The sequence below is a fragment of the Linepithema humile genome, chromosome 1 (genome assembly GCF_040581485.1).
Source record: "Linepithema humile isolate Giens D197 chromosome 1, Lhum_UNIL_v1.0, whole genome shotgun sequence".
In the NCBI taxonomy this organism is placed as follows: domain Eukaryota; kingdom Metazoa; phylum Arthropoda; class Insecta; order Hymenoptera; family Formicidae; genus Linepithema; species Linepithema humile.
This window is the reverse complement of record NC_090128.1, coordinates 18,776,125-18,798,860: the sequence shown is the minus strand read 5'-3', so window position 1 is coordinate 18,798,860 and position 22,736 is coordinate 18,776,125. Positions and strand designations below refer to the sequence as shown.

The 22,736-nt window shown below is 28.8% G+C and overlaps 3 protein-coding genes, 2 long non-coding RNA genes and 1 pseudogene across 13 annotated transcripts; 5 read left to right on the top strand and 1 right to left on the bottom strand.

Annotated features, from left to right (window-relative positions):
* The first annotated feature begins 666 nt into the window (after positions 1-666).
* LOC105669648 (probable G-protein coupled receptor 139) lies at positions 667-3,310 on the top strand (annotated as a pseudogene).
* Positions 3,311-3,432: 122 nt separating this feature from the next.
* LOC136997288 (uncharacterized) lies at positions 3,433-5,570 on the top strand. Its single transcript, XR_010888088.1, has 2 exons — positions 3,433-4,483; positions 4,888-5,570. It is a non-coding gene; the product is annotated as an uncharacterized lncRNA (long non-coding RNA).
* A 2,551-nt stretch (positions 5,571-8,121) lies between these two features.
* LOC105669665 (FMRFamide receptor-like) lies at positions 8,122-10,076 on the top strand. Of its 2 annotated transcripts, none has more exons than XM_067347855.1 (3): positions 8,122-8,959; positions 9,178-9,406; positions 9,912-10,076. In XM_067347855.1, the coding sequence occupies exons 1-2, from the start codon at positions 8,177-8,179 to the stop codon at positions 9,379-9,381; spliced, it is 987 nt and encodes a 328-aa protein (XP_067203956.1). In that variant the 5' UTR covers positions 8,122-8,176; the 3' UTR covers positions 9,382-9,406; positions 9,912-10,076. The 2 variants fall into 2 exon arrangements, with proteins under 2 accessions (XP_067203956.1, XP_012218146.1); XM_012362723.2 differs by having other exon boundaries at positions 9,909-10,076.
* A 2,910-nt stretch (positions 10,077-12,986) lies between these two features.
* LOC105669681 (uncharacterized) lies at positions 12,987-22,647 on the top strand. 7 transcript variants are annotated; one of them, XM_067347852.1, is made up of 9 exons: positions 12,987-13,113; positions 15,824-15,994; positions 16,199-16,428; positions 19,303-19,568; positions 19,643-19,789; positions 20,001-20,247; positions 20,361-20,429; positions 20,515-20,604; positions 22,398-22,647. In XM_067347852.1, exons 4-9 carry the CDS (start codon positions 19,312-19,314, stop codon positions 22,509-22,511), a joined length of 924 nt encoding a protein of 307 aa, XP_067203953.1. In that variant the 5' UTR covers positions 12,987-13,113; positions 15,824-15,994; positions 16,199-16,428; positions 19,303-19,311; the 3' UTR covers positions 22,512-22,647. The 7 variants fall into 7 exon arrangements, 5 of the variants coding, with proteins under 5 accessions (XP_067203953.1, XP_067203952.1, XP_067203954.1 ...); XR_010888084.1 differs by lacking the exons at positions 12,987-13,113; positions 20,001-20,247 and adding an exon at positions 20,911-22,138 and having other exon boundaries at positions 15,521-15,994; positions 22,398-22,636; XM_067347851.1 differs by lacking the exons at positions 12,987-13,113; positions 15,824-15,994; positions 16,199-16,428 and adding an exon at positions 18,022-18,151.
* On the top strand, positions 13,022-14,840 carry LOC105669656 (FMRFamide receptor-like). The gene is made up of 2 exons (XM_012362714.2): positions 13,022-13,864; positions 14,079-14,840. Exons 1-2 carry the CDS (start codon positions 13,022-13,024, stop codon positions 14,268-14,270), a joined length of 1,035 nt encoding a protein of 344 aa, XP_012218137.2. The 3' UTR covers positions 14,271-14,840.
* Positions 14,414-15,409, bottom strand: LOC136997287 (uncharacterized). 2 transcript variants are annotated; one of them, XR_010888086.1, is made up of 3 exons: positions 15,271-15,409; positions 14,951-15,178; positions 14,414-14,861 (listed from the first exon to the last, which is right to left on the bottom strand). It is a non-coding gene; the product is annotated as an uncharacterized lncRNA (long non-coding RNA). The 2 variants fall into 2 exon arrangements; XR_010888087.1 differs by having other exon boundaries at positions 15,267-15,393.
* Positions 22,648-22,736: the final 89 nt, after the last annotated feature.

The following is a 22,736-nucleotide window of genomic DNA, read 5'->3' as shown; positions in this document are numbered from 1 at the left end:
TTAGGCCGGGCTAGATCTCGAGCGGCTGGAGCGCTTCTCTCGACGCGCTCTCATTAGTCCACATGTAAAAATTAATATCTCGTTTATTATTGCGAATATCGTAAAACGGTATAAGGAACTTTTATATTTATTTTGATTCCATCTACCTCCCTGTTCCCGGTGGGACAAGTCTCGCGGTACACCCTGTATGTCCTTGTTTTTCATTTTATACTTTCTTTTTATGTTCTGTCGGTACATGAAAACGGAAAATATTTTTCATTATTTCTTTTGTTATTCAGAAATTAGAAATACATTGCACGTGTGTAATAATTACAAAGTTATGATTACATGATTAAAAAGGAAATTAAAATTGTTTCTAATTAAAAAAATATATACAATTAACAATGTTTAAGTAAAAAAACTTAATTAAAATTGTCATAATAAAAATTTAATTAACTGATTCTACGCACCATATTGTATATATAACGTACCATATTGTATATATAACGCCACTAGTCACCAAAACGGCTTAATCGGTCTTCAGTCACGGTGCATATTGCAGTACTACATTTTTATATTTTAATGTATTTCAAAAAATAAGTTATATTACTTAATTATTATCTAATTATTTCCAATAATAAATCTCATTTCTCATTAACAACAGCTGCAAACGATTTATACGTAAAAATGAGACACAGTAATGACACAGTATTATTTATGCTTACAAATTGTAATAATATCTCACAATACTACACATCGATTTTCTTTTGTCTTTCTGTGTTGGGGAACAGTCTATCCGTGTGTGTTTTTCTACACAAAGCTACGTTACTCCTCGTCCAGCATCTATTTAGGTGCGCTTGCGATAAGCGACACCGGTTACTTGGTGATGACAATCGACGAGTGGCTAAAATTAGAATACATAATAAGTGATGAAAAATGGTCGACTACTATTTCGATTAGTTTGGAAACCATATTTGGTTTTCTGAGTTTGTGGATTGTAGTGACCTTTACTATGGAACGGTATATAGCGATCAAGCGGCCGCAACTTTGTTGCTCTGTGGGCACAGTCAACCAAGCGAAAATCGCGGTGTTTGAACTGGCGGGATTAGCAGTTTTATACTCTATCCCAAAGATTATTATAATTGCAATGTGCATGACTACAAAAAATAAAAACTGGTTGAAAACCTTATACCACTGGTGGTGGATTTTCGATATATTTGATGCTATTATAACGTTTGTCTTACCCACAACAATGATAGCAATTCTTAATGCTCTATAATAGTGAACAACATGCGCAAGCATAATCGTATCCAAAGAAACTTGGTTTTAAGTTCCGTTACATCGAATAAGAAAACGCAAAGTTCTAACAATAAAATGTCACACATTGAAGTCACAAAAATGCTTCTTATCATTTCAAGTGTATTCATATGTTTAATTACACCTTTCCAAATTTGTCGTCTACTTCAACTTCTTGGCTTCATTGAGAAAAGAGAGGTAGTTACTATTAAAGAGAAATCAATCATCAAATACAGAGTTTCTTTAAAACTTTAAAAATGCATTTTTTATATTATTAAAAGCTATTAATTAATTCTTTCAAAAATTCAATTTTTTTCTTATTGTTCCTATTATTTAACCCAATCGATATGAAAATTGTATTGTTGTTTAGAATCTTTTAATAATAAGTTAATAATAATAATCATATTATATTTACAGATCTCTGGTTATTATTTGGAATTAATTTTGACCTTTTGCCAATTATGGCTAGCAAATTACGGAATAAACTTTTTTCTTTATTGCGTAATTGGAAAGAATTTTCGCAGAGAATTGATACACATATTTACGAAACGTTCTGATACTAGAAGGGACAAAGATATAGAGATGGAAAATTATGAAGAAGTGTAATTAATATCATCATGCAAATTACTGTAATAAGATAATGTAATCATAAAGTACTACATTAATTATATCATATAGTATCAACACGGTTTCAAATATATCATATAACATCTAACTTTTCCAAACAAGTGTTTACGAATAACGGTCATATTAAATATTATATGTATTATAAGTAGAAAATACGTTTTTTATGTAAGATCCGATCAGCGAATAAAAAATAGCCATTAAAGACAGAAATAATTTAATTTATTTTCAGATAGAAGAGAGCTAACATTTTTAAGTTTATAGTTTCTGCTAATCAGACTTTATTTAAAAACGCGCATATATGTTTTAGTTTATAATTTTATAAATTTTTCTCTGCACTTTTAAATTGTTTTCTTAGTATATTAAAATATTAAATTTTTTAATTATTTTTTATTCTTCAGAAATTATACATTATAATACATACATTTTAATTAAAAATGTATAATACTTGCATATTTAATACATACATTATTATAATTAAAAATGTGTTGCATTAATTTTTATTCATTGTATATGGCTGTATTTGTATTTTATCAATTATATTACATAATATATTCAACTTTTTAAAAAAAGTGTTTACGAATAAAACTCACATTAAGTAATAAATGTATTATATGTATTTAGAGGTTTTTTAAGCGAGATTTGATAAGTAAATAAAAAAACCTGTCAAAGATAGAAATGATTTCTTTATAGGCAAAAAAGATCTATATTTTGAGGTGTATATAAGTTCTTTTTACTTGCCTATCAGACTTTTCTTAAAAAATATGATTCGTATATACGTTTTTAAATATAATTTTATGCTTTCTTTGCATATTTAAATTATTTGATCAGCATATTAAAGTAAAAAATCTTTTTTGTTATTTTTTTTCTTTATTTTTCAAAAGTTATATATTACTTGACCAAAACAGAATTAATTAAAATTGTTTTTAATTAAAAACGTACGTGCAACTAATCATATTTATATTGTATAAAATATTTAATTAAAAATTTAATTAAAAATATTTTATTAAAACATTTAATTAATTTATTAAATAAGAAACTTATTAAATAAAACAGCGCCTGTTCTTTTAAAAGTAATAATTTTTCTTTTTATAATTATATAAATACAAACCAGCAGATAAGCTTAAAAACTATACAGTGTATGATTGATGTTTCTGATGATGATCTGAAATTATATCATATTTTTTAAATCGTAGTAATATCTATTCAGAAAGCTTAATCGCGATCTAAAATCACAGTGTATAATAAATAAAAAAAATTCTTTTACCACATTGCAATTTAGAAAATAAAATATCATTTTATTAGTTTCTAATAAATCTATTTTTATTAACAACTGCTGCAAACCATTTAAAATCAATGCATAAAAACGAGTGACGAATTTGGTTTCCTCAGTGACAAAAAAAGTCCAGTATTTATTCTAATTAAAATTTTTAATAACGTCTCACGGTACACGTTACCGATTTTCTCGTGTCTTTCTCTACTGAGGAACAATCTATCCGTGTATGTGTATGTTTAGCGCAAAGCTGCGCTACTTCTCGTCCAGCATTTATTTGAGTGCGCTTGCGATAAGCGACATCGGTGTTTTGGTGACAGTATTCGTAGGTTGATTTGAATTCATAAAAATTATAAATCATGAGTATAAATTGGATATTCCTCTGATTTGTTTGCAAACATTATTTGCTTTCCTGAATGTATGGATTGGTCTTTACTGTTCGACAGTATATAGTGATGAAATGGCCGCTACTTCGCCGATCCTTGGACACAGTTATTGTAAGTCAAAATCGAGATGATTGCATTAGCAAGATTAACTTATACTCTATACCATGGTTAATTATATGCAGTGTAAAGTATTTTGATGCAGAGAAAACAAACTTAAGTACTGGGAGATCAAACCTAACTGGTTGTGGATTTTAGATATATCATTGATACTATTGTTGCGCCCAGGCTTTTTTATCGCTGATGCTGTGTGAAGTCAGCTGAGAGACCGATCGATAATATCGATCGGTCGTTCAACGGTTTGAGAAGCTGTTTCTTGGCAACTTTGAAATGTTATTAATAATGTTTTCATGGTGATATTGTTTAGACGTCTCTATGACAGTTTGTAAATAAACTGTGAGACGTCAGATTTTCAGGAGCTGTCTGCTCGGGCGGACGTGTGCGACGGCTCTGATCTTTAAATTGTGTTCCCGATTACTCGTTGTATTCATTTCAATTATTGTTCTTATTAAAGTTGTTCTTCTACTTAAATAAAGTGTTCTTTGTTTCCCGCGAGTTCCGTTGGCGTGTGCGATACATCGTTCCGCGGGCGCAACACTATTGATATCATAATATTTGTCATACTCGCAACAATGATAGCAACTTTTAATGCTTTAATAGTGTACAACATCCGCAAGCGCATAACCATTTCCAAAGATACTTAATTTTAAGTTCCATTGCATCCAATAAGAAAACACAAAGTTCTCACAGTGTAACGTCACACATTAAAGTCACAAAAATGCTTGGTATCATTTCCAGCATATTCATACGTTTAAATGCATCTTTCCAAATTTCCTGCCAACTTCTTGTTTTCAATGAGACACTAAAGGTAATTGCTATTATAAAGAAGAATTAACCATTAAATAACATTGTATACAGTAAAAAGCCGCTAATCTCGATAATCCGATCATTATAATGATCGGATTATCGAGATAATCACAAGGACTGTGTCCACAGATTGACGAAGTAATGGCTACTTGATCACTATAAATTATTGAATAGTAAAGACTGATCATTCTGGAAACCGTCAGAGTTTTTTTAAAACTTTAAAAACGCATTTTACATATTATAAAAAGCTATTATATTATTTTTTTTTTAATTAAAATTTTTTTCTGTTATTCCTAATGTTTAACTCAATATAAACTTTAATTGATATAAAAATTGATATAAAACTGTATTATTGTTTATAATTCTTTAACGATAAGTTAATAACGATATTAATCATGTTTACAGATCTGCAATATATATTTTGACTTTATTCTATTTATCAGCCACTTACTATAACAAGCCAATTACAGAATAAACTTTGTTCTCTACTGCACAATTGGGATGAATTTTTGTAAAGAATTGATCTGTATGTTTACGGAACATTCAAATACTAGAAGAAACAAACACATAAAGACAAAAATTATAAGGACTAATATAACTGATGTTATCATGCAATTATAATAAAATAATAAAACAGGGTGGTACAATTATATCGTATAATAAATATCTTATTTTTTTAATATTTACGAATAATGCTCATATTAAAAAATGAACGCATTATATATATACGTCTTTGTTTTTCAATTTATACTTTTTTTTTGCATTTTTATGTTGTTCTCCCGGAATATGAAAACAGGAAATATTTTTTATTGTTTCTTTTGTTATTCAGAAATCATACATTACACGATTAAAAAAGAAAGTAATTACAATTGTTTCCAATTAAGAAAATATATGTAATTAACAATGTTTAAATAAAAGAATTTAATTAAAATTATCATATTAAAAAATTTAATTAACTTGTTTTACCACGCACGATACCGTATATATGATGCACCAGTTCTTAAAACAGCTTAATCGGTCTTCAGTCACAGTGAACAACAGTGTACATTTCTTATTACAATGTACTTCAAAAAATGAGTTTAAATAACTTAATTATTGTCTAATAATTAGTTTCCAATGATAAATCTCATTTCTCGTTAAAAATTGCTGCAAACGATTTAAAAAATCATTAATCATCAATACGCAAAAATGAGTTACGCAAATGTATCTGAAAACTATGAGAATTATGAAGAAAAAATTCGTTTACGCATTGCGATTCAACTTCTTAAATCGATGTCACTTCACTACCGAACGATTTTAGTGTGCATTTCTTTGTTGGGAAACAGTCTATCCGCATATATATTTTTCTGCACGAAGCTCCGTTACTCCTCGTCCAGCATCTATTTAGGTGCACTTTCAATAAGCGACATTGGTTTTTTAGTGATGTTATACGACACTATAGTTGCCAGAATAGTATATTGTATGTGTGGTATGCCACGTTGGTCTACTATCTCTATGATCTATATGAATGGTTTGCGAATGTCATTTGCTTTTCTGAGTGTGTGGATTGTAGTGGCCTTTACTGTTCAACGATATGTAGCGATCAAGTGGCCGCTACTTCGTCGCTTCGTGTGCACAGTCAAACGAGCGAAAATTGTGGTGATTGGACTGACGGGCGTAGCAGTTTTATACTCTATCCCATGGTTTATTGAATATGCACAATTCTGGAGAATTATAAAAATATACATAGACTGGTCGATCTTATATATTATTCATCCTATTATAACGTCTTTCTTACCTGCAACAGTGATAATAATTTTTAATGCTCTAATAATATACAACATCCGCAAGCAAAATCGTATCCGAAGAAACATGATTTCAAGTTTCTCGGCTTCCAATAAGAACAGACAAAGTTCTGACGATAAAGCGTCCCACATTGAAGTCACAAAATGCTTGTTATCATTTCAACCTTATTCATATGTTTGAATGTACCTATGTTCGTCGTTGATCTTTACTGTGACGACAGTGACGTACGTATTAACATTTTTTGTAAAAGAAAAATCATCTATCAAATACATGATTTCTTTAAAGATGCATTCTACATATTATTAAAAATTATTAATTAATTATTTTTTGAAAGTTTTTTTTTATTATTTTTTTTTATTTTTATTTTTTAAAACACAAACATCTGACAATAAAACATCACACATTAAAGTCACAAAAATGCTTGTTATCATTTCAAGCATATTCGTATGTTTAAATGCACCTTATCAAGTTTGCAGCGAACTTGATGTTTTGACGTATGCAATAAAGGTAATCACTATAAAAGAAAAATTAACCATCAAATACAGAGAGTTTATTTTCCTTAAAATCTTATTTTACATATTATGGAATGCTATTAATTTAGTTTTTTTTACAATTCTAATTCTTTTTTATTATTCTTATTTTTAAACTTAATTCATATAAAAACTGTATTATTGTTTATAATTTTTTGATAATAAGTTATAATAATAATAATAATTTTTACAGATGTGTAATTCTACAGTTTGGCAGATAGTTCAGTGGATCAGCACATTATTACGGATAACAAATTACGGAATAAACTTTTTTCTTTATTGCGCAGTTGGGAAGAACTTTCGTAGAGAATTCATGCGTATATTTAAGAAACGTTTAAATAATAAAAGAAACAAAAGTATGAAGACGGAAAATTATGAGGTATAGGGTCATTGATATTATCATGCAAATTATTATAATTATTGTAATAAGGTAATATAATGATAACACGATGGTAAAATTATCGCATAATAGCTAAATTTTTCAAAACACTGTTTACGAATAGCACTCATATTAAATAATGGAATTAATATAAATGTGTCACATATATGTGTGTTGTAAATTAATACAAATGTGTTATATGTCTATATATACATATATGTTTTTTTCTCTTATACAATAATTGTTTATTTTACTTTATACTTTATGCCTTAAGAATCATACGTTATACGATTAATAAAATTTTCTTTAATTAAAAATGTATGTGTAATTAACAATGTTAAATAAAAAATGTTTAAATAACAAATTTAATAAAAATTGCTTTATCAAAAAATTTAATTAACTTGTTCTACCATGCATAATGTATCGTACATAATGTATGCGTCACACACTGGTTCTTACGGAAGCAGAATGTCACGCATAAATAGCAACAGGAGTATTTAAATTTCAATTAAAATTTGAATTTTTAATAACATAAATACATGGAATCTGCTCTAAAATTAGCAAATAAGCTTGAAAACATTACAGTGTATAACTGGCGTTTGATCTGAAATTTCATGATGTCTTCGAATCAAAGTAACAGTTATATTAAGATTATTTAATCAATTTACAGTCACGGTGTATAACACAGCAGTACATGTTTTACTATATTACACTAATATTATGCAAAATTTAAAAAAATAAAACACGGAGCTGTAACCAGATCGTACGATTCAATCGTACGACGTATCGACTTTACATTGCTATCGTAAAACACGCTGACAATTTCGATCAAACCGGTTTATACTAACCGGTTTATAATCAAATTGCGGTTTATTTATATCAACACGGAACTGTTTAACATTGTGTATGACACAAGGTTCTATTCACTCTACGTTCAGACACTTTCTGCTTTTTTCCTCGTTAACAACTGCTGCTAACAATTCAAAATCAATACGCAAGGATGGGCGACAAAAATAATCCAACATTCAATGTGATTGAGCACTTTAATAAGTACTACATACCGATTTTCTTGTGTCTTTGTCTGCTGAGCAACAGTCTATCCGTGTATGTGCTCTTTTTCACAAAGCTACGTTACAACTCATCCAGCGTCTACTTGCGTGCACTTGCGATGAGCGACATGGCTGTGTTGATGACGGTACTCATGATGTGGTTCGAATGGAAAAATGTTATAAATTATGAAGATTGGTTGCACGTTCTTTTGTTTGGTTTGCGATTTCTATTTTGTTTCTTGAGTGTGTGGATTGTAGTAACCTTTACTGTTATACGGTATATAGCAATCAAATGGCCGCTACTTCGTCGCTCCTTGTGCACGGTCAACCGTGCCAAAATCATGATGATCGGACTGGTGGGATTAGCAGTTTTATACTCTATTCCATGGTTCATTATAGAAAGTGCAACGAAGAAAAATTTTGATGCAAATGTTGAGAAAACAAACTTGACGTACTGGTGGAGGATTTTAATCATCACCAATGCTATTATAATGTTGATTTTACCCGTCACAATGATAGTAATGTTTAATACTCTGATAATTTGCATCATTCGCAAGCAGAATTGTATCCGAAAAAACTTTATTTTAAGTTCCGTTGCTTGCAATGGGAATATTCGAAGTTCAAAAGATGAAATTTCACACATTAAGGCCACAAAAATGCTCGTTATTATTTCAAGCATATTCATATGTTTAAATGTACCTGTACATATCTGCTCCTTTATTCTTCTCGATAACGTACGTATTAGTATATTATTGAAGAAAAACCGACTATCAGATACAATTTCTTTACTTTAAAAATGCATTTTACGTAATATTAATGCTAATAATTACTTTATCCTAAAATTAAAATTTTTTTTTATATTTCCTAATGTTTAACTCAATAGACATAAGAACAGCATTATTGGTTATGTTTCTTTAATACGTACTTACAACGATAATAATTATATTTGCAGATGAGTGGTAAATATTTTTCTATGATTTTGTTTGATATGATCAGTTCTATTTTATATGTAACAAATTACGGGATAAACTTTATTCTGTATTATGCAACTGGAGAAACTTTTCGCAAAGAAGTGATCCGCATTTTTACGAAATGTTCAGATACTAAAAAGGACGAATATATGGAGATGGAAGATTATGCGAAACAGTACAATTGATACTTAATCATTCAATTGTTATAAGGTAATATATAATGTTAAAACATGATGGTATATATAGAGGTATATACATATAGATATTACATGAATTACTAAATTATAATTTATAATTTCAGTTTTTTCCACTTTTAAATGATTTTCTCAGTATATTACAATACAAAATATTTTTTAACAAAAATAAGTGTATAAAATCCCGAGAAAAATAGTATAGTTGGTCAGATATAAATATATACAATTAGTTATGAAAAGATCTGAATTTTATATGATTATATAAAATTACATGTGTTATTAGATCTTTTCATAACTAATTATATATATTTACATCTAACCATATTACGCCATTTTTTCTCGGGATTTGTTTTTGAAAATTCATATATTACACTATCAGAACAGAATTAATTTAAATTGTTTTTAATTACAAACGTACAATTAACGATACTTATAATTAGATAAAAAATTGTATTAAGAATATCATTGTAAAAAATTTAATTACGTTGTTAAGTAACAACGCATCTGTTTTTTTTCAGCAGAAAAGCTTGAAAGCAGTATAATATGTGTATGACTGATTGATCTGAAATCATATTTTCAAATTATTTTAACAGATATTGAGAAAGCTTAATTAATCCGTAATCATGATGTATTATATTATTTATTATATAATGTATGATATAATAAAGCAGTATATTATTTTACAACATTGCGCTTAAAAAAAGGTTTGTATTACCTAATTATTACGTAATTACTATTTTTTAGTAACATTTGTAATAAATTGTAATAAATTTTTATTTTGAGAAATTATAAAATTATATTTTCAAAGATGTAATTTCTTACCTCGAGTAAAAGAGATTCCTAATGCCGGGTATGGTGCGTTCTTAATTAAGAATAGGTTATAAATACCCGAGAAAAAATAGTATAATTGGTCAGATATAAATATATATAATTAGTTATGAAAAGATCTAATAACATATGTAATTTTATATAATCATATAAAATATTACATGTTATCAGATCTTTTTATAACTAATTATATATATTTACATCTGACCATATTATACCATTTTTTCTCGGGTATATATAATGAATAGGAAATAAAATTAACTTTTAACGTAATTAATTCTGTTTAAAAAAAGAAAAAAGTTTATTGCTAAAAATTGAATTACAAGTTTGAGAAGAAACATTATTTTCCAAAATTAAAGAAAAATTAAAATATGTATTTAAAATAAAATGAAATAGAAAGTCAACAACTTTAAGAAAAATTTAAGTAACAGAAACATTTAATTGCAATAAAAGGATTAACGTAATTAAAAGTTCGACATCCAACAATCTCTTATTACCCGGAATTAGGAACAAACTGTCTGCTTTTGCTAGTTAGCCAACATAATCTCTGAATGGCAGTGGGGTATTTTTGAAAATATCTCTTATAATTAAGAAGTGGATTTTACAGAAAATTCCGCGCGCGCGAAGAAAATTTCTCTTTGATTAAATTACAAAATCGAAAACAGCGTGATGAGCGCGACCCGATTCGCAATGGCTGTTAACCTTATCCTTCTCCACTAGTAACAAAGGTCAGTTGCAGAGTGCGGCATTTAGGAGCCAAGAGAAGCATTTACCCGGAATTAGGCAATCACTCCAAATTCGGACACTTTATTCAATATGTGTCCATAGCACTCCAAAGGTTAAAATTGACGTACTCCCATTTCAACAAATGCAATAATTTTTTACTTTTTTTGTCATTTAATAATCATACATTACACAATTAAAAAAGAAATTAATTAAAATTGTTTTTAATTAGAAACATATAAGCAATTAACAATGTTTAGATAAAAAACATTTAATTTAAAATTTCTCATATTAAAAAATTTAATTAACTTATTCTACGCACGATATTATGTATATATGACGCACCAGGTATTAAAACGACTTAATCGGTCTTCAGTTACAGTGTATAAAACAACTCTACATTTCTTTGTTACAATGTACTTCAAAAAATAAGTTTATATTACTTAATTATTCTATAATTACTAATTTCAAATAATAAATCTCATTTCTCATTAACAATTACTGCAAACGATTTAAAATCAATGTATAAAAATGAGTGACAAAAATGATACAGTATTAATTGTGACTGTTAATAACATCTCAGAGTACTACATATTGATTTTCTTTTGCCTTTCTTTGTTGGGGAACAGTCTATCCGTGCGTGTGTTTCTCTGCACAAAACTACGTAACTCTTCGTCCAGTATCTACTTAGCTGCGCTTGTGATGAGCGATATCGCTTTTTCTGTGACGATATTCCAAAAATGACTTGCCTTACAACAAATAAATCTTGGAAATACTAAGTTTCACTGATTCGAGAAAGTCATTTGCATTCCTGAGTGTGTGGATTGTAGTAGCCTTTACTATTCAACGGTATATAGCGATCAAGTGGCCGCTACTTCGTCGTTCCTTCGACACAGTCAATCGAGCGAAAATCGTGGAGATCGGAGTGGTAAGATTAACGATTTTATACTCTATTCCATGGTTTATTATGAGTGCAATGTATAGAATCAGTAATAGAGAACATAAGATAAGAAACTTAGACTACTGGTGGTGGATTTTAAATGCTATCGATGCCATTATAATATGTGGGTTGTCTTACTCACAACAATAATAACAATTCTGAATGCTCTAATAGTGCACAACATCTGCAAGCATAATCGTATTCAATAAAACTCGATTTTAAGTTCTACTGCATCCAATAAGAAAACAGAAAGATTTGATAATGAAGCGTCGCACATTGAAATCATAAGAATGCTTGTTATCATTTCAAGCGTATTCATATGTCTAAATGCATCTTTCTAAATTTGCCGCCTAATTGCTGTCTTCGATGAGATGATAGTAATTAGGTCAAAGGTTATTACTAAAGAAGAGTCAACCATCAAATGCAAAGTTTCTTTACTTTAACAACGCATTTTACATATTATAAAAGGCTATTAATTAATTTTTCCTAAAATTCAAATTTTTCCTTATTATTCCTAATGTTTAACCCAATATAACGTTTAATTGATATAAGAACTGTATTATTATTCATAATTTTAAAAACAGGAAATATTTTTTATTGTTTCTTTTGTTATTCAGAAATCATACATCACTTGATTAAAAAAGAAATTAATTAAAATTGCTTTCAATTAAAAAAAAATGTATGCAATTAACAATGTTTAGATAAAAGAATTTAATGAAAATTGTTATATTAGAAAATTTAATTAATTTGTTCTACCACGCACGATATCGTATACATATATCAGAGCTCGGCGTTAGTTGCACATTCCGGCTCGATTCTTGAGACGACGCCTCCCGCTCTCCCACTACCGCGCGGCTGCTGACGGCCGAGTCACCGATAGCCTTGATTCAGGAGCGTCAAATGTGCAACTAACGCCGAGCTCTGCTATATATAATGCACCAGTTCTTAAAACAGCTTAATCGGTCTTCAGTTACAATGTGCAATGGTGTACAATGGTGTACATTTTTTATTATAATGTACTTCAAAAAATGAGTTTAAATTACATAATTACTATCTAATTATTACTTTCCAATGATAAATCTCATTTCTCATTAACAACTGCTGGAAACGATTTAAAAAATCATTAATCAATCCGTAAAAATGAATGACACAGATGTGTTTGAGGACGATGAGAATAATAAAGAAATTGATTCATTACTTATTACAATCGAAACTGTTGAAGTGATGTCAAGGTACTACGTACCGATTTTATTGTGTCTTTCTCTGTTGGGAAACAGTCTGTCCGTATATATGTTTCTCTGCACGAAGCTACGTTACTCCTCGTCCAGCATCTACCTAGGTGCACTTGCGATAAGCGACATCGGTTTTTTAGTGACGTTAGTCGAATATCTGCCCAGACCAATAAAGAAAATAATTGAAGATGAATATGAATACGATATCGTTATCATCTATATTACTAGTTCGCGAATGTTATTTGCTTTCCTGAGTGTGTGGATTGTAGTGGCCTTTACTGTTCAACGATATATAGCGATCAAGTGGCCGCTACTTCGTCGCTCCGTGTGCACAGTCAAACGAGCGAAAATTGTGGCGATTGGACTGGCGGGTTTAGCTGTTTCATACTCTATCCCATGGTTTACTATGAATGCAATCTACTGGCTTCATGACGAAAATGAGCTGACAAACTACAACTACTGGTGGTGGATTTTAAATACTATTAATACTATTATAACATTTGTTTTACCTGCAACAGTGATAGCAATTCTTAATGCTCTAATAATGTATAACATCCGCAAGCATAATCGTATTCGAAAAAACTTGATTTTAAGTTCTGCTGCATCGAATAGGAAAACACAAAGTTTGGACGGTGAAACATCACACATTAAAGTCACAAAAATGCTTGTTATCATTTCAAGCATATTTATATGTTTAAATACACCTTACCTAATTTTCCGACAATTTATTCCCTTGGATGAGATACAAGAGGTAATTACTATTTTTTTTAAATCAACCATCAAATTCAGGGTTTCTTTACTTCAAAATCGCATTTTACATATTATGGAAAGCTATTAATTAAGTTTTTCCACAATTAAAATTGTTTTTTTATTATTCCTATTGTTTAACTTAATTTATATAAAAACTATATTATTGTTTATAATTTTTTAACGATAAGTGATAATAATAATAATTATCTTTACAGGTCGGTGATGATAAACTTTTATACCCACTTTTTTTCATCAGCAAATTATTATGGTTAACAAATTACGGAATAAACTTTTTTCTTTATTGCGCAATTGGCAAGAACTTTCGTAGAGAATTGTTGCGCATATTTATGAAACGTTCGGATAGTAGAAGAAACAAAGATTTGGAGATGAAAAATAATGAGAAATAGGGTCATTGATATCACCATGCAAATTATTATAATAAGAGAATATAATGATAAAACGATGGTTATTACATAATATTTAATATCATATGTAATATTTAATTTTTTTTAAACAATATTTACGAGCAGAGCTTATATTAAGTAATGTAATTAATATAAATGTGTTACATGTATATATATATATATATATATATATATATATACATATATGTATTTGTTTTTATCTTTTATACAATAATTGTCTATTTTACTTTATACTTTATGCCTTTGGAATTACACGTTGCACAATTAACTTAATTTTTTTAATTAAAAATGTATACGCAATTAACAATGTTTAAATAAAAAAATTTAATCAAAATTGCTTTATCAAAGAATTTAATTAACTTTTCTTACCACCCATAATGTATTGTTCAGTATGTATTGTTCAATGTATACATCACATTGGTTCTCACGAGAGCATGATATCACGCATAAAGAACAAGCCGCAAATATTTCATTTTAATTTAAATTGGAATTTTTAATAACATAATAGATGGAGTCTGCTCTGAAGCTAGCAAATAAACTTGAAAACAGTACAGTGTATAACTGGCGTTTAATCTGAAATGATGTTTTGGAATTATAGTAACAGTTATATTAAGAATACTTAATCAATCTATAATCACGGTGTATATCACAGTAGTACTTACATATTTTACTATATTGCACTCATGTTATGTAAAATTTTAAAAAACAAAACACGGAGCCAGCTTTCCAATCATACGACGATATCGACTTTGTATTGCTACCGTAAAACGCGCTGATATTTTGAATTGAACCGATAAACTGCAGTTTATATTACAAAGAACTGTTTAACATTGTGAATGACACAATGTTTTAGTCACATACGCTTTCTGCTTCTTTCTCATTAATAACTTCTGCAAACGATTTACAATCAATACGCAAGGATGAGCAACGAAAATAATCCAACATTAAATGTGATAGAGCACATCACACAGTACTTACATACCGATTTTCTCGTGTCTTTGTCTGCTGGGCAACAGTCTATCCGTGTATGTATTGTTTTGCACAAAGCTACGTTACAACTCATCCAGCATCTACTTGGGTGCACTTGCGATGAGCGACATTGGTGTGCTGGTGACGTCATTCATGCTGTGGTTCGATTGGACAGATATTATAAATTATGAAGATTGGTTGTTCATTCTTTTGTTTGGTTTGCGATATGTATTTTTTTTCCTAAGCGTGTGGATTATAGTGGTCTTCACTGTTCAACGGTATGTAGCGATCAAGTGGCCGCTACTTCGTCGCTCCTTGTGCACAGTTAATCGTGCAAAAAATGTAGTAATTGGACTGGCGGGGTTAGCAGTGTTATACTCTATTCCATGGTTTATTATACAAAGTGCAGCGGTGAAAAATTTTAATGCAAATGATAAGAAAACAAACTTGTTGTGGATGACTGGTGGATGATTTTAATCATCATTAATGCTATTATAACGTTGATTTTACCAGTAACAACAATAATAATATGCAATACTCTGATAATTTCCATTATTCGCAAACAGAATCGTATCCGAAAGAACTTGATTTTAAGTTCCGCTCCATCCAATAAGAAAACACGAAGTTCTGATGATGAAACGTCACACATTAAGATAACAAAAATGCTTGTTATTATTTCAAGCATATTTATATGTTTAAATGCATCTGTACATTTCACCTCCTTTCTTTTTTTCTACGTACGTATTAACATTTACTCTTGAAGAAAAACCAATTATCAGATACTGGTTCTTAAAAACGCACGTAATATTAATGCTATTAATTAACTTTATCCTAAAATTAAGGTTTCTTTTTACATTTTCTAATGTTTAACTCAATGGATATAACTGTATTATTGTTTATGATTCTTTAATATCTTAAAATGATAATAATTATATTTGCAGCTAAGTGATAAACATATTTCTCTAATTTTGTTAGACTTTATCAGCTCTATTTTATGTCTAACAAATTACGGGATAAACTTTATTCTGTATTATGCAACTGGAGAGAATTTTCGCAAAGAAGTGATCCGTATTTTTCGAACACAGTTCAAATACTAAAAAGAACGAAGATATAAAGATGGAAAATTATGAGGAACAGTGCGATTGATATTTAATCATTCAATAGTTATAAGGTAATATAATGATAAAGCACGACGGTATATATATATATATATATGTATATATATATATATATATATATATATATATATATACATACATATATATACATACATATACATATTACATGAATCACTAATTTATCATTTATAATTTATAATGCAGTTTTTTCCACTTTTAAATAATTTTCTTAATATATTACAATAGAAAATATTTTTTAACAAAAATAAGTGTATATAATTTGTTTTTCCTTGAAAAATCATATATTACACTATCAAAACAGAATTAAATAAAATTGTTTGTAATTAAAAACATTAATCCCAACTTTTATTTTTTATGTCTTTGGTAATTTTATTTGCTGCAAATAATTTTGCTAAATTTGCAAATTATTTCGCTAATATAACAAATTGATTTTTACTTTGCCATTAAAATTTCACCACATTAGCAAAATACATTTGTTAAAAATAAATTATTTTATTGTAGCAGCAAATAATGTGTCTTTACGAACAAATGTAGTCAACAAAATTCATCTTTTCTACCAGCAAAATAAATTTTGCTGATATATCGAATAATTTGGAAAGTTGGTTATGGTATCAAAGTTTGGTTGCTATCACATCTAATATACAATAGCAACAACAATTCTGCTGCTATAGCAAAATTCTTTTTATTTGTAATATTTTTTTCGTCCATCATCGTCCAGATACGTTTGCAATAAGCAACATCGGTGTGATTCTTACGTCGGAATTCATGCATTGGTTTCTAAATAATATAATTAATGAATATTGATTCAAAATCCTTCTGTGTGATTCGCACATAATATATTATTTTGTTTCCTGAGTGTGTGGATTGTGACTTTTACTGTTTAACATACAGTGCCCGGCAAAAGTTCCGTAACATCTAAATAACTTCTGAATGGTTCGAAATATATAATTGAAATTTATAGGGATACAATAAGATCATAAAATCTACCATTTAACGTCGAAAACACCCACCCTAACACTCCCGGGGGGCAGGGGAGGGGGCGGAAAATCTTAAATGGCATGTGGGGTCGAGTGAGGACTCGTTTGAAAGGGCTTTCCGAAACGAGAACAACGCGGGGTGATCGAGGTCTCTACGATTTTTTTTTCAAAGAGTTATGATTATTTAAACATTGTTATTGAGATTTTGCGGAAGCGAGGGCGGAAGCCACAGCGATGACGTGAGGAAGATAAGGCTTCACGCGGGCACGCGTGTTCCTGAGTGGATGGAAGTGCATGTGAGAGAGTATGGGTGATATGCGTGTGCGTGCGGGAGATTTTGCGGCCCCCCTTTCTCCCCGCCCTCCGGGAGTGTTAAGATGGATGTTTCCGAGGTTAAATGGTAGATTTTATGATCCAATTGTATTCTTATAAGTTTCAATCCTATATCTCGAACTATTCAGAAGTTATTTAGGTGCCCCGGAACTTTTGGCGGGCACTGTATACAGTGATTAAATCACTTTTGTTTTCTGTTTACCTCGTATGACATTGATATGAGTTTCCTTGATCAAGCTGAAATTCCAAGAAACAAGTTTTTCCTGAAAGTCTGGTTTCATGAACGCAGTATTGAAAATAGTCGTTTGATATTATCATGTGTTTAGACATGTTATTATTCATCAATTGATACTTGATTATCTGATCTTTTAACTAATGTATTGAAAAACTGCGCAGTTTGAAGATACATCGCGAAAGATACACACGCATATTGTCGAAACGAATGGTAATCGGGTGAATCACACATATACATTTTTATCATAAATTTTAACGACACATAATGGTGGCTTTATAAAAAAGAAATAGCATTTTGGAGATTAGTTTTAGCTCACACAATAAATTATAAATGATTGTCTTGAAACATAAATTTTACTATGATATACACGGTAAAACAAAACACATAAGACAGTCAATGTGTCAATTATTGTTGACTATTTTGGTTTGACTTTTCGGTAAGAAAATAAGTTTAACAATTCAACACATTTATTGCACATAATACAAGTTTCACTGAAAGCAAACAAATTACGATAGAGCGTTCTTCATACTGCGACTATTTCTCGTAATCGGCGAATCGCGGAAGAAGAAAAGGAATGTAAACAGCTTCGCATATTAAATAAGCACGCTATCGATCTGTGATCGTATCGATAAAACTAATTCACTTTCGCAAATGAAGGATTAACGATTATTTTCTCTTTCAATATAGATAAGTATCATAATGAATACATCCAATTATTATGAAAAAGGAACATTTACAAATTAATGTAACAGCGAACCTTCTGGCAAATGAGTTTAAACAGACTCTGTTAGTTTGCAATAGTGATGGTCATGGCGGCTGCTATTCAACACGGCTTGCGTCTTTTTTTACTCATACGTTTCATTATCGGTTTAGGTGTTTATCCCATACAGCAACCAAAGTCAAAAATTCGAAGAATTGTGTACTTAAGCATTTTATATTCATTGATAATCTGGTTTAGTTATGGCTATTTTTTTTACTATGTAATAACTTTCTTTCCATTGAGAGTACTATTTTTTACCATCATTAATATAGTTGTCCACTATATTACCATCTTTATCACATTCACGTCCGTCATTATAAATTTTTATTATGAAGAGGTACGGTTACGTTTTTATTGTTATATTATGTAATATATGCATGTATATGTATGTGTGTATATGTATGCGTTATATGTATATAAAAAACTATTTTACGCTTGTACATATCAATTTTCAATGTAACATCTCAACAAATTTTGTATTCAATTTAAGTTATCATTAAAATTAAAAATTTTTTTAGCTAAACAACGAGCTTTTCAATCATTATCATTTAAATACATATTTACGTTATTATAGAAATATAATCGATTGGTATTATTTCAGAAATTTCAAATGTGCATGAAAAGGCTTGCTGCCGTGGATGATACTTTGGAAAAACTGGGCAGTCCAAAAATATATCGAAGGATGCATATGTTATCGAAACGAATGATAATCGGGTGGATTGTGTACACTTTTGTCTCAAACTTTTACGATACATACTGGTGGCTTAAAAAAGAAAAAGCACCTTGGGGATTAATTTTAGGGCTGATATTAAATTTTTGTTTTCATATTAATACATTTGAGGATTTATTGTTTCTCTTCCTTTTATGGTTTGTACAATATTATAATAAACATAATCAGTTGCTCTTGCCATATTACAATATCTGAAACTTTTATAACGCAGGTATATAGGCACAAGATTTGATAAGGTGAATAAGAATGTGCGATGTTTATTGATAAAAGAAAATCACGAACTAAGATGTACATGGAAGAAATCTACAGTCTCCCTACATCGATATGTGAATTACAAACAAACGTTGTGGACTTCAATGTAAATTAGCACCCACATATGTCGGAGACGTTATTGACTACATGCTACTTTAATAATAAAATTTGATTAAGTTTGTCAAAATAATTATTAATTAATTATACGTAATATTGTTCGTGAATTGTGGCAACTTTTATATTTTTTAATATTAAAATTTTCTCTATTAATTTCAATCATTTGAGTCTTTATATTTGATTGTAATTTCTCTTCGTAGGCACCTTCATTTAGAATTATGTCGTATTGCTCGCGAATTGAATTTGTTGTTTGGAGTGCAAATGACTGTCGAAATGGCATCTTATTTGTTCTTTATATCAGCATTGTGTTATTTCTTTTACATTATGATACAAGAACAGCATAATAAAATATCACTGTACTATCGATTCGATAACATCTTTTGGATTTCTTTATCTTTTATAAGAGTTGCTGTTATTAGTTTTATCTGCGAAAATGTCACTGTTAAGGTAAAATTATACTTATGCATTTTTTATTATAAAATATGTATTTACAAATAAAATATATAATATAATTTAGTATAAAAAATAAGAGCAAAATGATCACAAGTTCAAATTTTTAGGCTAACAAAATTGGCAAAGTAATTCATCAACTGACAAACAGTCTTCGATATACTGACGTTTCAAAAGAGGTATTCAATATTTTAACAACAAAAAAATATATATTAAAAATGAAAATATATTATTTAAAGATAACCATTGATTATTTATTTACAGATTTGTCAATTCGCTTTACAAACAATGCAACATCCGTTAAAGTTCAATGGAATGAATCTTTTCTGTTTTGGCAACGTGTTTCTTCAAAAGGTTTATTTTTACATTATATTTATACTATAATATTTTACTTCTATATTGTACTATATCATACTCGTAGAATTATAAACATTCAATTTTTGCATGTATTTATTTTAATTTTATATCATATTTTGTACTATAAAGTATAGGACTTTACGAAATTTAAGATTATTATTATAACTATTATTACTATTTTTATTTTATCTTATACTATGCTATATTTCTGATTAAAATTTTTTATTTGTTAATAATATGCGCATTAATAATATATTGCTTTTATAAGCGTTAAGTAATATTAATAGACACATCTTTTTCCAGTTTTGCACAATGATTGTAACATTTGTAATCATTACGATACAGGTGAATATTTATGTTAATTTACCATATTTTACAACTTAAAAGGTAATAATGAAAATAATAGCTCACTAAAACTAACATTGTTGCAACGTACAATATTATTATTAAACAAATATTATTAAAAATATTATTTAAAATATTATTTATTTTATATATACATTGATAAGAACAAAATTGAATATGTTTACTTCAAAAATATGCACAAAATGGATTAACAACATCAATTCAATCATTTGTAGTGTTTAGAATTTAATAATAATTATCTCTTTTGCACATCACAAAGTGCATCAATTATTTTAATATAAGTGCTGTAATGAATAATTGTTAACATTATAAAACAAAAAAAGTATCTAGAAATCAATACAATTATGCTGCTTTCAGCAAATAAGTTTCAACAGACATTCAATATCCATTTACAATAGTAACTCTCATAGCAAAAAAGTCACAGTGACATCACAACAGACTCACAATAGAGTCACAAGGTTACAGAAAAATTTTGATGTCACTGTGATATTATCAAAAAGTTACAGTAATATCATTAGTCACAGTCGTGATAATATCATCATAATATGACATAAAATGTCGCAGAAATACTTATTACAACAACATTCCAAAAAAATCACAAAAACAGTATTTAGTCAGACATACCTTCAGAGGAAAATTTTTTCTTGTTTTGAGGTCTTAAATTCACAGTTTAAGTTAAGACATTTAATCCTGAAACACCCTGTATAGTGATCAAGTGACCGTTCCTTGGACTGAGTCAAAATCATGATGATCGGATTAGCGAGATTAGCGGTTTTATACTCTATATCATGATTAATCACAAGCAGTGTAAAGTATTTTGATGCAGAGGAAACAAACTTAACCATTAAGAGAACAAGTACTGAGAAAACAAACTTAACTGGTTGTGGATTTTAGATACATCATTGATACTATTATAATGTTTGTCATACCAGCAACAATGATAGCAACTTTTAATGCTCTAATAGTGTACAACATCCGCAAGCATAATCCAAAGCATATCCAAAGAAACTTGATTTTAAGTTCCATTGCATCCAATAAGAAAACACAAAGTTCTCACAGTGTAACGTCACACATTAAAATCACGAAAATGCTTGTTATCATTTCTAGCATATAAATGCATCTTTCCAAATTTCCTGTCAACTTCTTGCATTTGATGAGACACAAGGTAATTACTATTATTATCCCTATAAAGAAAATTTAACCATCAAATACAAAGTTTTTTTAAAAACGCATTTTACATATTATAAAAAGTTAATTAATTTATTTTATTAATTTTTATTAATTAATTTTTATTAATTAATTTTTCCTAAAATTCAAATTTTTTCCTATTATTCCTAATATTTAATTAATATAAAAACTGTATTATTGTTTATAATTTTTTAATGATAAGTTAATTATAATAACAATATTAATCATATTTACAGATCTGCAGTAGATATTGTGACTTAATTCTGTTTATCAGCCACTTAATATGGCAAGCAAATTACGGAATAAACTTTTCTACTGCGCAATTGAAAAGAATTTTCGTCGAGAATTAATCTGCATGTTTACGGAACGTTCAGATACTAGAAGAAACGAACATATATAGAGACAAAAATTATGAGGACTAGTGTAACTGATGCTATCATGCAATTATAATAAGGTAAAATAATGATGAAACAGGGCGGTACACTCATATCGTATAATAAATAACTTTTTTGAAAAAATGTTTACGGATAATGCTCACATTAAAAAATAAATCCATAATTTCTTTCATAAATATT